Source organism: Mesoplodon mirus (genome assembly GCF_964341445.2).
Source record: "Mesoplodon mirus genome assembly, chromosome: 5".
Taxonomy (NCBI): Eukaryota; Metazoa; Chordata; class Mammalia; order Artiodactyla; family Ziphiidae; genus Mesoplodon; species Mesoplodon mirus.
In genome coordinates this window covers 64,793,490-64,810,730 of record NC_138980.1, presented here as the reverse complement: position 1 = coordinate 64,810,730, position 17,241 = coordinate 64,793,490, and the positions used below count along the sequence as shown (strand labels likewise).

At 43.1% G+C, this 17,241-nt stretch overlaps 1 protein-coding gene and 1 long non-coding RNA gene across 2 annotated transcripts in view; one reads left to right on the top strand and one right to left on the bottom strand.

The window, feature by feature from the left end:
- The window catches only part of LOC309803982, a 218,662-nt gene that overhangs the window by 179,416 nt on the left and 22,005 nt on the right, over positions 1–17,241 (top strand). The gene's annotated exons all lie outside the window — the stretch shown is intronic.
- The window catches only part of FGF1 (fibroblast growth factor 1), a 102,232-nt gene continuing 101,136 nt past the window's right edge, over positions 16,146–17,241 (bottom strand). The window contains exon 5 of the mRNA XM_082620934.1: positions 16,146–16,920. Within this exon, the coding sequence (XP_082477060.1) occupies positions 16,726–16,920 (195 nt within the window). The 3' untranslated portion in view covers positions 16,146–16,725. The remainder of the gene's footprint in view (positions 16,921–17,241) is intronic.

Below are 17,241 nucleotides of genomic sequence, written 5' to 3'. Positions count from 1 at the left end.
ATAGCTGTAAGAGTTGGGCACTACCTCAGGCCAGGAAGACATAAACTCTCAATTCTTACCCTTTACTGTGACAATTTTTTGAGAGTAAACTCTCATTCTTCTTCCTCTTTCAGACTCTCTCCAGGGTTGCTCTTTAAAAAAAACTTCTTTAAAATCATGTTTTTATCATTATTATCTGTGTGAGCGTTTCACGATCAGTCGCCTGGAAGTAGTCCACCCATTTGGTTGTTAATATCAATATCTCTATTTTTCATTTGAACTTCTATTTTACTCCTTTCTGAATTAAATCTGCCTAGGGCCCATGATAGTCTTCTCTTTTTTTAAATTAATTAATTAATTAATATTTTTGGGGGGCTGTGTTGGGTCTTCTTTGTTGCTCATGGGCTTTCTCTAGTTGTGGTGAGCAGGGGCTACTCTTTGTTGCGGTGCACGGACTTCTCATTGCAGTGCCGTCTCTTGTTGTGGAGCATGGGCTCTAGGTGCATGGGCTCAGTAGTTGTGGCATGCGGGCTTCAGTAGTTGCGGCATGTGGACTCAGTAGTTGTGGCTCGCAGGCTCTAGAGCACAGGCTCAGTAGTTGTGGCACACGGGCTTAGTTGCTCCACAGCATGTGGGATCTTCCCAGACCAGGGCTTGAACCCATGTCCCCTGCATTGGCAGGCAGATTCCTAACTACTGCGCTACCAGGGAAGTCCGATAGTCTTTTTGTTTCTCTCATTATAAGTCCCTTTTGAAAAATGTTTTTAACTATGCTTATTTTATGGTCTATATCCAATTAATATCTAGTATTTCCAGCACCTGAAGTTCTTGGGTGTTCAGCAGTGCTGCTGAACAAGTTATTGTGTCTGCTGTCTCTGTCTCATTCAGCTTTTTTTTAAATTAATTTTTATTGGAGTATAGTTACTTTACAATGTTGTGTTAGTTTCTGCTGTATAGCAAAGTGAATCAGTTACACGTATACCTATATTCTCTCTTTTTTAGATTTCCTTCCCATTTAGGTCACCATAGAGCATTGAGTAGAGTTCGCTGTGCTACAGTACACAGTAGGTTCTCATTAGTTATCTATTTTATACATAGTAGCATATATATGTCAATCCCAAATCTCCCAATTCAAAAAGTGTGGAACACTTCACGAATTTGTATATCATCCTTGCGCAGGGGCCATGCTAATCTTCTCTGTATCATTCCACTTTTAGTATATGTACTGCTGAAGTGAGCACTCTCTCATTCAGCTTTTTATAAGTAGTTTTTGGATTATGAACCAGTGATTGGGAGTGCATTAAACATGGAAAAATAGTACATCCTGATTTGGGGGTTTGAATCTGCAGAGAGGTTTTTGTTTGCTTTTCCTGGCATCCAGGGAATATCATGGACCATCGTCTTATTTTAATTTCTAAGGCCAGGGGCTCTTAGGCCAGGCATGTAGTATAAATTTGTAGCCCAAATCTACTTGAGCACAGGCTCATGATTATAAATTCTTAGAGGGAAACTCTTCTTTCTTATAGTACAGAGCTGAGGACACCCATATCTGTAGGCCAATGGATAGACTTGTTTTTCTTGGTCTATCCCTTCACTGACAGCATAGCTCTCGAAACTCCTGGTGAGCAGTAGTCCTTTTTTTTTTTTTTTTTTTAATACATTTATTTATTTATTCATTTATTTAATTTTTGGCTGCATTGGGTCTTCGCTGCTGCACGCGGGCTCTCCCCAGTTGCAGTGAGCGGGGGATACTCTCTGCCGCGGGGCGCAGGCCTCTCATTGCGGTGGCCCCTCTCCCTGCAGAGCACAGGCTCTAGGCGTGCGGGCCCCAGCAGTTGTGGCACACGGGCTTCAGCAGCTATGGCTCGCGGGCTCTAGAGCGCAGGCTCAGCAGTTGTGGCACACGGGCTCAGCTGTTCCGCGGCACGTGGGATCCTCCAGGACCAGGGCCCGAACCCGTGACCTCCGCATTGGCAGGCGGATTCTCAACCACTGCGCCACCAGGGAAGCCCAGCAGTAGTCTTGATAGTAGTTCTTGCCTACCTCCTGCTCAAGAGTCTCCTGTGTACCCCACTTCTCTACAGAAGCTTTTAAAACTTCATCTACTTGATTACCAGAGGCATCAGATGAATCCCCAACAGTGCCAATTCCTACTTACTGCTCTGATTTTTCATTTTCTTATTTGATTTGACTTTCTATCCTGGGAAGTTTTGAACAGAAAAGTAAAAAGAATATAATAAAGACCCATACACTCATCACATGTATTTAGTAGTTAACATTTTGCCGTATTTGCTTTATCTGTGTGCATGTGTTTGCTGAACCATTGTAAAGTAAATTATACACATCATGACATTTTACCCCTAGATACTTCAGCATGCATCTCCAAAAATTAGGCTTTTCTTTACAAAATCGTATTACTATTTTCATGCTTAACAAATTGTATTAATTAGGGGTCTCCAGAGAGACAGAACTGCGAGAGGTGGGGGCGGGGTGCGGGGGGAGTGTGTGTGTGTGTGTGTGTGTGTGTGTGTGTGTGTGTGTGAGAGAGAGAGAGAGAGAGAGAGAGAGAAAGAACTGAGTAAATGGGAAGAAGAAAATTAAGAAGTTTTACCAGAAAATTCCTTAGCTCAAAAGGTCATGCATTTCTAGATTAAAAGGGTCCAGTGCACACCCAACACAATGAATAAAAAGATCCGCACCAAGGTACATTATTATAACCTTTCAAACACTGGAGGTGTTTGAAAGAGGATATTGAAAACTTCCAGAGAGGAAAAGAGGTGATATTCAATTGATCAGGAATCAGAACGGCATCACACTTCTTCACATCAGCACTGTACGCTTGGGGGACAGAAGAGCAAAGCCTTCATGTTTCTGAGTGAGAATAATTTCCAGTTAAGACTTTCATACTCAGCTAGACTGTCAACCAAGTGTAAGGTTAGCATGAAGATATTTTCCGGCACAAAGTTCTTTTAACATAACTTTTCACGTGACCAGTTGTAAAAAAGCTTCTGGAGGCAATATTTGAAACTGGGGGACTAAATAAAAAAGAAGACTGTGTGAGATCCTGGAGCAGCAGAGCTAAAACAGGAGAGAGGCACAAGAAATCCCAGGAAAATAGTGGAGGAAATCACAGAGAGATTGTCCCACAGGAGGCCCTGAGGGCAGCCTCACAGATTGGAGGGCTCCAGAAGGGACATCTCAGTGGAAACTGAACTGATAAATAATGTGGTTGATTGTATTGAGAGGCTTATTAGAGCTTTTGTCAGAAATTTTGGGGCTGAATTAATGATGAGAAAGTTGAAAATGAAGGAAATGAAAAACTTACTTGTATAAGAAAAGACATGCAATCATCCGTGTGGCTTATCTGTAACTAATGGTTACATAGTTTTAGTAATGTAAACATTGAATCTTGTACTGACCAGTAATGTCATGTGAATATATAGGGAGGATGGGAAGGTCACTGGGATGGGATGGAGGCTATAATATAGCTGGCTGGGGGCTAGGGTAAAAAGCTAAATCCTTATCTTCCATAGAATGAAACCAATAGATACTATTTAATATTGAAGAAAAATCAAGAAATGAAATACCAACCTGTTGTTTAGAAAAACAAAGGTAAGTATCAGGAGAAATGTTTAGAAGGAATGAAAGTGGTTGCCTCTGGGGAGCAAGAACCAGGAGTACGATAGGAAGGGGGACAACTGTTTTTTGTTAAAAACCTGTAGTACCATATGACTTTTAAAACAATATACCTACGTTGGTTTGATTTTTTAAAATATTGTTTAAATACAAAAATAAAAAATTTATTCATTTCAGAATTTTAAATACTCTTTGTAACTAATTAACTGTGACACATTTCATGATGCATTGTAACATTGCCATGTTGGTAAAGGTCTAGGTTATCCTTACTTTCTTCAAGGGCAGGGTGTTCCAAATCTTTACTTCGCATTGTCCAATGGAGTGGCCAGTAGCCATGCATGGCTATTTAAATTAAAATGAGTTAAATAAAATTCAAGCTTCAATTCTTCAGTTGCACTGATCACATTTCCAAGTGCCCAGTAGCCACATATGGCTAGTGGCTACCGTATTGGACAGCACTGTCCTAAACCACTCTCAGATTCATCCCTTCGTCCAAGCTCATTGCCATTTCTCTCTGAGGCAGTATACAATGGTGATTGAAGGTGTGGGCTTTGGAGTCAGACTACATCAGCTCAAGCATGGGCCTCATCACTTACTAGCTGTGTGACTTTGAACATATCACATAACCTCTTGGTGCTTCAGTTTCCGCATCTATAAGATGGGGATACTAATAGCATCATCATGTTCTAGGGATTGTAAGAAAGACTGTGATATAATGCCTTTAACTGAAGAGCTTAGCACCATGCCCAGCCCACAGTAAGCACTCACAAGGTTACCTGCTGTAGCTAGTACCATCATCATCATCATCATCATTATCACGCCCTGCTGCATATCTCTTCAGCCACTTCTGAGCTCGCATGCAGTCCTGGTGGACAGTCCCCATACAGACTGACAGCTTCTTATTTCAAGGGCCTGCCTCCCTCTTCTTCTCTGCCCGAGGACTTCCTTGCGTGTTACATGATTTTGCTCAGTTGGGAGGCAGAGAAGCCCAGAAATGCCGGGACTGCGCATCCAGTGGAAGCTCACAACCAGAGAAGGATGGCATCAATGGTTAAGTACCCACTTTCCTTGTTGGGGCAATTCTGAGGTGTCTTCTCCACTATCTCTAAGAGGCTCCCAGGGGAACTGAGCCGGCCCCCCCCCCCCGCCAGTCCACAGCAGTGACCTGATCGGCGATGCACCTTCGTTGGTCCTTCTGCCATCCCTGTCTTACTTTCCCTGCCTCACTTGTGCTTCTTGGGGTCTGCTCCCAACCTGTACCCATGTCATGGTCTCAGGCTCTGTTTTGGTGGAACCCGCACTAAGACAATCATCACCACCACCGTCATCATCATCATCAGTTCAGGTTCTCATTATCTTAAGGCCGTACTCCTACAGTAGCTTCCTGGCTTGTTTTCCCATCTTCTCTTCCATACTACAACCAGACCTATCTCAGTTTAATATATAAATGTGGAGTTATGACTTACCTGCTTGAAGTCTCCATTGCTTCCTTCTTGCCCAAAGGCAGAGACTGAACTTAGTCCTGCAATAAAGAACTTTTACAAGTTCCCCAGAGCCTACCTTACTAGCCTCACCTCTTGCTATTTATGCTGCATACCATCCTTTAAACACACCATCCTCCTTTGCACTTCTAGGTCCTAACACACGCTGTCTCCTCTGATTGGAGTAATAATAATTGCAGTGAATGGTTATTGACTACCTACCCTGTACCAAGCAGAGTTCTATGCAGTCTGCACGGATTAGTTCATGTAATCATTAACTTTATGAAGAAGGTTTTAATATTCTCCCTGTATTAGAGATGGAGAAACCCAGGCTTAGGGAAGTCATATACTTAATAGCAGAGTTGGATAATTCCAAGCCAATGCCCTATATTTGGCAGGAAAGTGACATCACACACACGTAGGTAACTTAGAAGAAACCAACTTTACTCACCCAGGAGGGAGAGACGGGGGAATAAAGAGAGAAAGAGAGAGAGAAAAAAGGAGAAAGATAAATAGCGTGGATGATCTGCCTGCCAGTCTACTCCATGCATATGTGCTTGCAGGGGAGAGAGGGCAAGGCAGGACTCTGCTGTTACCCACATTTTCTGGGCCCCTTGTACTGGGAGCGCTTTGCTGGCTCAGTGTGATTACAGTGCTTACTTACGTACAACGTTCATATGACATAGCTGCCCAAACACATGCCAGAGACTTCCTGGGAGATGGTGCATCCATCTCCCTGCAGGTTTTCAGGGGTGCCTTTGACTGTGTATAACTCACCTGTTACAATCTAACTCTCCAGTGCCTGATCCATGAACGAGGTGAGACTCCGTGGTCCTGCTTCCTTTTCCCACTTTCCCACCTGGCAGACACCTGCTCATCTTTTCCAACACAGGTCACACACCACCTCTGGGAAGCTTTCCCCACCTCCCTTGGAAAGAGCCTTTCCTCCCACCTGGGCTCCTGCTGCCCCCTGTACACCTTTGTTTCAGCGCTCTCCCCTGTTGCCTTCTAATGATCTGTTCATATATCGTGTTCTCCAGCTGGGGAGCGGATTCCTCATTAGAGCCCTTTTCTCCCTTCTTTCTCCAGTATCTGCTACAATCCCTTCTCTGTAGCAGCAGGAACTTTCTTCTTTGTTTGGTTGTCAGGAAGGCAGGTCTCTGTGCCTTCTAGAAAAAGGAGTGAGATAAATTCTGAATGGCTATTTTAATCAGTCATGTTCTTACAGAATCTGGAGACAGAAATAATCTATTATGTCTATATTCTCTTTCTATCTCTTTCGTTTCTTTGTTCTTTTCTATGGGGTTGCTATTTGATCATAGGTCTTTTAGAAGCCAGTTACTGCAAGGGTAATGTGGTCCGTCGAGTTTTCCTCATTAGATCTGTGTAAACATTTTTAAAAAATCTATTTTCATATCCAGATTAAGACGTCTCCATAAGGCAGCCAAATCCCCCCCCCACCCAAACCCTGAAACTGGCACCATGCCTGAAGAGTTTCCAAGTTATCCTTCTGTTTTTCTATCTTGTGAAGGATGTGGTTTTTGGTTGTGTGATTCTTTTTAAGCTGCTTCATTTGTTTTTGGACTGATTAATAGCATAGCTACCCAAACTTGGACATAAACGTTAAATTCAGAATCTCTGGAAGCAACAGCACGAAGACACTAATTAGTTCATGTTTTCCATATGAATGAAACTCAGACACACAATCACTGCTTTCTTGTTTTCTCTCTCACCCTTGACTATGCTGGCAAACCTTGCTTTCCTTTTGGATGTAAGGGGATTTGTTGGGAACAAAAAACCTTTTCCTGTACTTCACCTGCTGGATGGAATGAATAAAAGCCTCAGGGGAAGATCTAAATATTTAACAAATATAACCTCAACCCCCAAAGTTAAGTCTGGAATACATTTTACAGTCCACATTTGAACCCAGGCCAGAAACATGCATGCTGATACTGATTATTTGTGTTCTTTGGCAGAGTGTATAGAGAAGTGATATAAATTCAGTTGTGTGGGGAAGGAAAGGGGGAGAGAGAATGATCGTGTGGATATATTTAGCTTCCACTTGGTTATCTACACGTGCTGGCGAGTGGAGTCCACCTATCTTCCCTCTTCCATCGCTGGCCTCTACCTTGCTGGCTGGCTCAGTTCACCCCATGCTTTCCACTCTTGAGCCTCACTGGCATTGTGCTCCCTCCTGCCACAGGGCCTTAGCACATGCTGGTGCCTCTATCTGGAATGTTCTTCACAGCACACACTCCACCTCTTTACCTAGTCAACTCTTACTCTTCTTGCAGATATCAGCTCACTTCCTCAGGGAAGCCCGCGAAGTTAAATTCCCCCATTATATATTCTGAGGGCACTGAATACTTCTCTTTTGTAAACACCTGTCACACTTGCAAGTTTACATTCCCCTGTATGATCCTTTGTGTGAATAGTTTCCTAGGGTGTGGCATATGTATATGGGAAAGATGATATGCAGGTGTTCATTTTTTTTCTTTTAAAGTTCTATGTTTAATAAATACTAAAAAAAAAATCTTTGTAGTAGTAGCTTATCCCTTTGTGAATATTTCTGCTTACAGTAGGCCTAAAGTAGATAAAACTGTGAATCCACCTTTCATAAGCCATATGAATAAGAAGTACCATGATCAGGCAATGGGCATATAGGCAAAAATTTTGGAAGCAGTATGCAAATGACTGAAATTTGGGAAATAGTATGTTCACATGTTTCCCGTCACTAGAACATAAGCTCCAAAAGAGAGCCTCTTGGTGCACTGTTGTACCCACCAGGCCTGGTGCATATTTGGGCCGTCATAAATATTTGTTGAAAGGCTGGACAAGTGATTGAATGAACAATTTAATGACTCAACAGGTGCCCCTCCCAGTGACATCAGGCCAGCCACAGGTCAGATAATTAGAAAGAAGGCCGAGATTTCTCTTGAGGATCATCCATATGGATGCACACAATAGAGACAGGTTGGAACTTTGTAGACTTAGAACATTCAGCTTTGGATACCCAAAGACTGTGTAGGGTCACGGGGCTGTGGGGGACCTTTGCAGTTACCCTGCTCAGAGCAGTGCCTCTAGCATCCTGGATAAGTGTTGTCACAGGCAAGCTTCTCTGATAGCAGACTCTGTGATGAAGATTAGCATGCCAGAAGTTTATTAGGGATCTTAGGATCAACACCTGTAGGAAGGGGGGAAGCAGGACAGGGCAGAAGGAGAAGTTGAGGCAGTCTCAATGTAGAGGCCTCAGCTGACTTGACGAGAAGGTCTGAAGCTGGAATGATCCTTCAGGGCTGCCCGAAGTTGGCCAGGCAGTTATGTACATATGCAGGCCACCTCAGAGGGGCGTGCTCTTGGGCAAGACAGCTCTCCTCACCAAGGCCATCCATTTGCAGGTAATACTGTCAGCAGCTGGGAGGGTCATTTCTGAAGGGAGACCTGGATGATGCCTCACAGAGTCAACCATAGCTGCCCATCAGGCTTCGAGGCAGGAGTGTCAAATGTCAATCACTGTCTGTGGATGTGCTTCAACCATGGTTGGAATGGCTGCAGTTGTTAGAAATGTTTTTTGCTTTATACTGAACCAAAAATCACTTCCTCGTCAAGTTCCAAATACCTGTATTCATTTTGGCTATGAGCAAGGAAAACAAAATGACCCTTGAATGATCTGAAGAGAGCCATAATATCTCATTTTAAATCTTCCCTTGACTGAACTCACTTCCACTGTTTTTTTGGCATATGCTTTTCTGGCCCCTTAACTCTTCGTCTTTTAGCCTCCACATAACATTTTTTTAAATTTGCGAAACTTAATATGCAGCATCTAAAATGAGATGCAGTAGCCCAGATGTGGCCTAACCAGCTCAAACTACAGTAGGACAATTACATAACATAATCTGCGCCTTACAGAAGTAAGCTTGGAGGCAATTAAGATTCTTGTGTCTTTTTCAAATGAATTGCTGTGAAGCAACCTCTCTCCAAATGTAAGTTCATGAAAACAATCACTGGGAACCTAAATGGAGACTCTAAAAGATCATTTTAAGCCCTATCATATTACATAGTGTGTATAATCATATTTTAGTAAAAATAATAGCAAATGGTTACTCAGTCCTTACCATATGCCAGATATCGTGTTAAAAATTCTTGCATGCCTCCATCTCATTGGAACCTCCCAACAAGCCTGTGAGGTTGGTGCTATGTGTATCCTCATTTTACAGAGGACAGGGGATTAAGTAACCTGCCCCAGGTTACCAAGTCAGTAGATGGAAGAGCCAGGACTCCAACTCAGCCAGTCTGACCCCAGAGTTACCTTCTTCTGTATGTGGATAGTACATTGGTTTGGGTGATTTAAATTAGTGACTGACTTAGCAATAGCTAAAGGAAGTACCTTGAACATACAGAGAAGCTTCGAGGGCTTTAGAAAGATGGCATTTTTTAAAGGGGACAAAGCTGAAAAAACTTGATGCTTTCATGTAGGGACTTTCTTCACTGCTGTCACAAGGTTTTTAAGGCTGAGGGCCGCATTTGTTCATCTTCTCATTGTGTCCAGCACGGTATTTAAATCATGTTTTGATACTGGAGCTCTGGATCCTGTAATCATTTCTCCTTTGCCAGCAACCAACTTAAGGTTTGTCAGTAGAGGGCGCTGGAGGGCCACTGCGAGAGGAAGGGGCTTTTCCCTGCGGTTCTTGTGCTTTTCTTCTTGCTCCTCTGGCCCAGTGGCCACTGTGCAGCTTCCTGCTGGAGACCTAGGGTACACGACCTCCAGTGAGTGTCACTGGCACCCCAGCAAGTTGCTTCCGGAGTTTCACCAGTGTTCCAGCGGGAAGCTCCCTGAAGCACCGTAGTGAAATACTCCATCCCCTGGGGGCCATAGCCCATGAAGTCTGAATCTCATTCTCCAGAGAAGGGCCCCTCGCAAATTTGTTCCTTCCTTGAATACTTTCCTCAGCCTTGGGGATAGTAATGGCTCCTTACATCTGCTCTTCCACTTATCTTCAGAGATCGCTTTACCCCTTTGTAGTCAATCCCTTTTTACTAGTTAAAAATTCTTTCCATTAACATTTTCCTGTTTAAATTATTGCCATGGTTTCTGTCTCCTGATCAGACCCCGACTAACCCAGTGCTAGACGCTCAATAAGCGGTGGGTGAATTAGTGAGGAACTGAGGAAAGATGCTTCCTTTTTAATTTATTGCTTCTGTTTATCTTGCGGACTGGACTGGATGGACTAGGCTTCTGCCGTATCGAACTCTCCCCAGATGTTTAAGCTGCTTGGGAGTTACATATTTTCAAGCAATCTGTAAAACCATCTCTCTTCTTCACTCCAATTAAATATTATGTGACATGTTCCAGTAACACCAGGGATAAAGAAACCAGTTTCTCTCTCATTTGTCCCCTCTGCACAACCACCCTGGATTGGGTTTTTATCCTGTATTTAATCAGAAATAATCTGGCCAGTTCTAAAACAAACACCATTTCCCAGGTCAGATTCAGGGATCCTAATGCAGGTGTTCATATTTTGAGAATGCCACAGATTTTACCGTTCATTTCTATAGGAATTGACTGAACTCTGAATGCAGTTGACATTCCCAGGCTATGAGCAGTCCTGCTTCTACAATTTACACAAAACATGTTAATACAGAATAACATTCCTATAACTTATTGTGGAGAAAATGTTTGGGGCTAAGGCAAATCAGTAAAATAATCTGACATCTTGCTCTTATGTATCTCTAGGTCAGACAAAAAGATTTTCTTCTAAGGCAGGAAAACATGAAATATGAAAATCACAATGACATGTGTTTTTGTGAGGATTTGCACAAATTGCCTGCCTACAGCTACATCCCAAAAGCTGCAGCCAAGTGCACCAAATCCTGAAACTGAACACAGTTCCAAAGAGGGAATGCCCAACCCTTCATTAAGGCTGATAGAAAAGCACATCAAGGACATGGTGAGGTTTTGCTTGTTTATATAATAAAATAGACACCAGTGTTTAGCTGCTGAAGTGTATAAATTTAGCCTGTGTGACAGTGGGAAGCCAAGAAGGAAGGAAGCAGTTTGGGAAGTACGCCCTCCCCACATCACAGACATTCTCAGACCCCTCAGAAGACCCCAAAACACCAAAACAAGGTCCTACAATATATGCGTTTTTTAAAGCAAATCCACTCTCTAGCTTCAGGCTGTGTGTGACCTGGTTTCTCTCTTTAATTTTATAGCTATTGGTGGAAAGCTAACAGTGTAGTATGTCATGGTCAATATGTCAGCCGCAAAGTGGGTGCCATGTTACAGAAAGATCCCAAGAGTCGCTTAGTATATTTCCCTTGTAACCTGAGAGGATATTAGATGAATCCTTGGGATCTGGAGCATCCGATATCAGATCCCCGCGTCTCAGGTGCTAAGTTGTCTGCCTAGATTTTAGAGTAAATTTTATGTATGGTGGCAAAGAGAGTCTTTCTGGGGGAGAAGAGCAGGTTTAGGGAGCCAAGTAGGAAGGAGGGGCGGTGTGCCACTTTTTATGAGCTATCATTTCAACTTTTAACGCTTGTCAAACAAATCCTTAGTAATTTTGAAATGGAAAGCATACACGTCCCACTGCCTACCTGGGCTTCTTAACTTTGCACTACTGCTCCTGAAAGGCATTTTTTTAATTTGTGAAAGTCGAGTTAAGGGCGCATCTTTGTTTAGTGTGTCACTTTTACCATGCTTATTAATATGCTAACAACCCAAAAGCGATTAAGGGTTTGGGATTCCCCTCCCCCCTCTGCCACAGGGCAGACAGGACATCACTCAGAGAATATGAAAGGTGACTTCATTTATATTTTTCTCTTTGCAGTCCAGTTCACCCATAAGAAGCCAATTCTCAGCCACCCTAACCCCCTCAAACATTTAGGGCATAGGGTTACACTTTTTGGTTGGTTCAGCAAAGATGGGAATTTTTGAATCTCTGAATAAGATATAGTCTGGTAGCAATGATGTTTATCTTGTGACTGAGTCATGAATGGTATACTCTTTTTTTTTTTTAGGTAGATAAGAGCGTCATTTCCAAAAAGTGATGGGGGCTGGGGAGGATGCTCAGAGGCCCTGGGTTTCTAGCCTTTTCCTGGCTCAGTCCACTTTTCATGTATTGTTTAGAAATGGTTATGAAATAGGAATTGTCGGGGCTAGAGAGAGGAATGAAGTGAAGACTGTGGGAGTTAAGGAGGGAATGACCTCAAGCCCCAAAGTGATGAGAATTCCGTAGCAGGGGAGAGGGTCAAAGTCTCCGGGGCTCTGAGAGCAGAAATCTGCTAAGACCAGCATTGGAGGCAGCAGTGGCTGCCCGTGGGGTCTGCATCATTGCATTCATATTGCATTAGTAGCAAACCAGCTAAAAGAATTCACGATGCCCTCAAAACAGATGGTTCGTGGGTAACAGGATGTCCCCTTGTATTGTTTATTCAAGAACAAACCGTGCCTTTGAAAACACTAAAGTCATAATACAGGATCCTGGTAGGGTCTGGTCATCTTTGGGAAGAAGAATGGTTGCATTAAGCCAGTGTTTCTCAAACTGTGGTTGTGACCCTGAATGTCATGACCCCATTTAATTGATCTTTGACCAGCCTCTTTTAGGGGAGTGTAATAGAAAAATCTCAGAGCATTTCATGTATACAATTTTGTGACATTTTTTGGTTTCAGTTGTGTGTATGTTAAAGGTAATATATGTGCTGGGTTAGAAAATGGGATAGAAAAAATGCAGTTCTTACAGTTGCTCAAGCTCCAAAAAGTAGAAAAATACTGCCTTAGGCAACTTTAAAAAGAAAAGGAGGGATTGATGGTGATATGTAATTTGTTGAGTGAGCAAGCACTGCCCAACTGTTTTTTATAGATGCATGTGCATATGTGAGCATGCATGCATATGTAAGTGTGTGCATATGTCTGCACGTGTGCGAGTGTGCATGTGTGTGATGTGATTTTGCCACAATGTCTAGGCAACAGTGTACTTCCTCCTAAGAATAAGAAGTCATAAGATTCAGGAGTTTATTTGAGGAGGTGTTTTTTAATGTGATAATAATTTCAGAAAATCTGATGGGCAAACCTCTAGCCCCACATCAAGGTTCTGGAGATGCAAGAGATGCACCTCTTGCCATTGACTTAAAATTGTAAATAAGTCCTTAAAATTTTTTTCAGGTTACTGTGTTTTTGCTGAGGCGCAAGCTGGTCTGCTTTACAATAGTAACATAATTTCATATGCTATGGATGAAGAAATAGTGTCAGCTGAGTTAGTTATGGTCCTTGGCTCTTCAGGGGGCAAACTTCCTGAATATATTTCCCTAGTGGATCCCTAGAAAAGCACCATGATTGCCTTTAGGTTTCTAACCAAATGAAAAATATTCTCCCTATCAGCCTTCAAAGTTTCATATCTGGTAACAAGCTAAGTGTAGAGAACCAAGCAGCCACACCTCAGGGATGCTGGCTGAGTCCTTCAATAGGAAGATGAGACATGATGATGCTCAAAAAGTCAGAGAGACATTATCCCCTATAAGTGGAACATTTATTAATATTTTTAAGGTGCAAAAAAAAAAGAGAGAGTGATGTAAAATGACAGGCATCTTCTTCTTCAGAGGTCTGCTTTGTAGCCCAGGAACTTGGTTGATTTGAACAGCATGTTCTACAAGGCTGAGGGCCTGGGCTCTGTCTCTAACACAAAGCAAGGACCCTGATCTTCAGTAACATGTGATGCTCCAGTCAGTTTTTTGTAAGTCCACACTGTTGGCCATAGGAGGCTTTAATTATCACCCCTTCCAGGGAAACGGATCTCCACCACCTCCACCACCACATTGAAAACAATCCAAAAGCATATACATTCCTGATGCTTTGTACAGAATGTCAGGCAATTCATAACAGTTGGCCTGAAAATGAATCCACACGAGAGGCGTCTGATGGGCAGATGGCTCCAGGACTTTCTCAAGGGAGAGAGAGAGCAACAGGAATGCTCCATGTTTGAGGAACGAGAACATGTTCAAAATGGAGCAGGCAACTAACACTGACTCCCTTCTTACACGATCGGGCAGCCTTTTTTTCCTGATTTGAAAGTGGTCCCCCTGAACTGAAACAGTTCTGCAGTTGAAGTGTTAGGTTTACCTTGCCATGTCCTCTGACACTTCCATAGAGGTTTATCTTACACTGGGGGTTGCTAATTCTTCCAAAACCTTGGTTTCTGGGACTTGTTGTTTAATTCAGCAGGAACCTACAAAGTCTCTGTTTTTACTTGACTGAAAGAAATGAATCCTCAGCATCTTGCATCATAAATATAATGCCCTGGGAGAGAATACAGCAGCAAACCAGACAGACAAGGTTCCCAGGAGCCCCAGGACCCAGTAAAACGCCTGGCACACCGTTGGCACTTACATATTCATTGAACAAATACACGAATAGCAACTGGGCTGAGGTTGTCAAGGTCACAGTAGTATTTCCTCTCAATGCCTTGGGTCTCTGCAACCACAGACTTCCATCTCATCTGTTAGCCACAGCTTTCATTTTTTTTGGCCAATGTTATACTTGAATTTGATTCATACACTAAAAATTATGGACCATTATAAACATCTTGGATTTCCTCTGTGGGTACCTTTTTCTGGCCAAATCTTCGTAGTCAAGAGATGTCAAGCCACACTGCACTATTCCCAACTTGCCTGCAAAGATTTACTAAAATAAAATCAAATTGTCTTATCCAAGTTACAAAAACAAAAAAAGTTATGAAACGTTTTGCTGTACAAATGCGGAATGATATAACTGTAGCGTTAACTTGTTTCAGTTCCTCAATTGTAGTATCACACTGAACTTTCACAAATTGTCATTTTTCTTCCATTCAAAATAGTTCAGTTACTAAGGAATTACCTTTCAATTAATAATTACTGCAATTCATTATAAAACATGAGCTAGCGTTCTCATCAGTTTTTATGCAAAATTATATCATTGCTTAAGAATCCCCATTTGCAAAGGAAAATTTATAACAGCACAGTGGAAAACAAAGAAAAATCTCATTTTCTAAGGTAAATGTAGTCTAAGTAGTAGATAATTGAGGAGCTTATATATCATATCCTATTATTATCATTCTCAGTGGCTGAGTGCTAATCAGTTGAACTGCCTTTGAGCTATATATTTTTAAATGTGACTAAAAGGTATAGTCTCACAGTAAATTTAAATGGCTTATTAAAGGCCTTTACATGGCAACAATATCATGTCAGAGATGAATGGTGTTTCTAATTTGCTAGCCACTTGGGTCAAGTTTACTTTAAGCAGGAAGCGTATTTATATAAGTAACCATCACACAAATGGCGTCTTGGGAAAAGCTGTTTGTGAGGGTTTAACATTTTTGAAGTATGCTTTTGTATATCTTCTAAACGGGCATTTTACAGGCATTGGGCCAAAGTGCCTTAAACCCCGACTCCTTCACTCAGGCATAACTGCTGATGCTGCCTGATTGCGGGAAGATCCATGGGACATGCGTCTTTAAGGGTGTGGCCGGGGAGGGTCGGGGTTTGAGCCCCCTTCATTTGAATAACGCTTTTAGGGACTTTGCTACTTAAAGTACGGGGTGTGGGGAGAGGCGCAGCATCTACAGCACCTGGGAGCTTGTAAGAAATGGGAGAACTCTACCGCAGACCTACCGAACCAGAACCTGCAGTCCAACAAGATGCCCGTATGATTTGTAAGCACTGCCCCAGGACCCCAAAGCCTCCGCTTTCTGGTGGCCGAGCACAGGTCATGGCATCCCTTTCTCTTTCCTTCTCACTTCTAGAATCATCCTCTTTGGAGGATAATGTCCCCTCGGCCCATGTTTCCCTTTCTCATCACTCCCACACCCACTCCCCAGACCCAAATGAATTTCCCAATACCCAGAGTCCTGGCTTTTATCAAGAACCTAGTTCTCTTCTCCACCTGACATCATCCAGGGGCTTCCTGCTGCGGAATAACCTTGGGGAAGTCAAGGCGTTGTAACAACTGCCAAGGCTGTGCCTTCATTCTGCTCTCCTGTGCCTGAGCCTCTCAGTCTTCATTCATTGCGCATTGAGATCCCATCCTTGTGAGCTGTCCACTAGAATCCAGTCAGTCTCCCCTTGCCATTTGAATCCCTTCTGAGAGGGGATTTATTCATCCCTGTTTCCACTCATGGAAAGCTGCCTTCCTCTAACGTAGCCATAGCTTCTCTACTAATAATCGTGGGGGATTGAAAGGATGAAAGGGAGTCATGCCAGATATTCAGGGGACTTGCGGGCAGGGTTTACTCTGTAGAGGGAATTGCATGCAGTTACAACCCACTTGGCAGCCCTCTGCTCACACTTCATTTGGCTCTACCCGTGCATTAAGAGGCTCAGCCTGCAGCAGATGCCCAGAGGCAACTGGACTTCTAAACCAGACCCAGACTGGCCAGCCAGTTGGCCCCTAAAAGCCATTTGGTCCCTCGGTTCCAAACTGTGCCAGGGTGAAGGGCTTTACAAAAAAAGTGAACTGGGCATTTAGAAGCACGTTACAAGTTTAGGCTCTGTGGGCCAGGGGTTAGCGCGGCCAATGGTCAAGGGTACAATTTGGGGTCAACCGGGTGAGGACCCCTTCGGGCTCCTCTGGAGTGATCAGTACCCAGAACAGATTTCTTTAATCAGAGGAGACTGGCAGGGGAAGAAACAAGATTGCTTTCTGGCCGTAGTGAGTCCGAGGACCGCGTTTGCAGCTTCCGTTCTTCTTGAGACCAACGAACCAATTCTTTTCTGCATGCTTCTTGGATGCGTAGGTGTTGTAATGGTTTTCCTCCAGCCTTTCCAGGAACAAACATTCCTCATTGGGTGTCTGCTAAAAAAATAAAACCAGGAAAGAGCAGAATAATTAGTGAGTGGTTTTAGATCGGGTTCCTCTGTTTACTGGCTGTGTGACCTTGGGCAAATTAGTGAGGCTCTCTGTGCTTCGGTTTCTTATTCAGTGACATTGGGAAAATAATGGAACCTATCTCTGAGGATAGAAATGACGACTTGGAACAGGACCCAGTACATAATGAGCCTTCAATGTACATCTGCTGTTATGTAAGCTCCCCTCACATCTGTTCTGCTCAGGACCCTAGAGTCTCCCACTTGGGAAATCCTGAATGACTTTAAGTACCTTAAGGGCAGAGCTGGG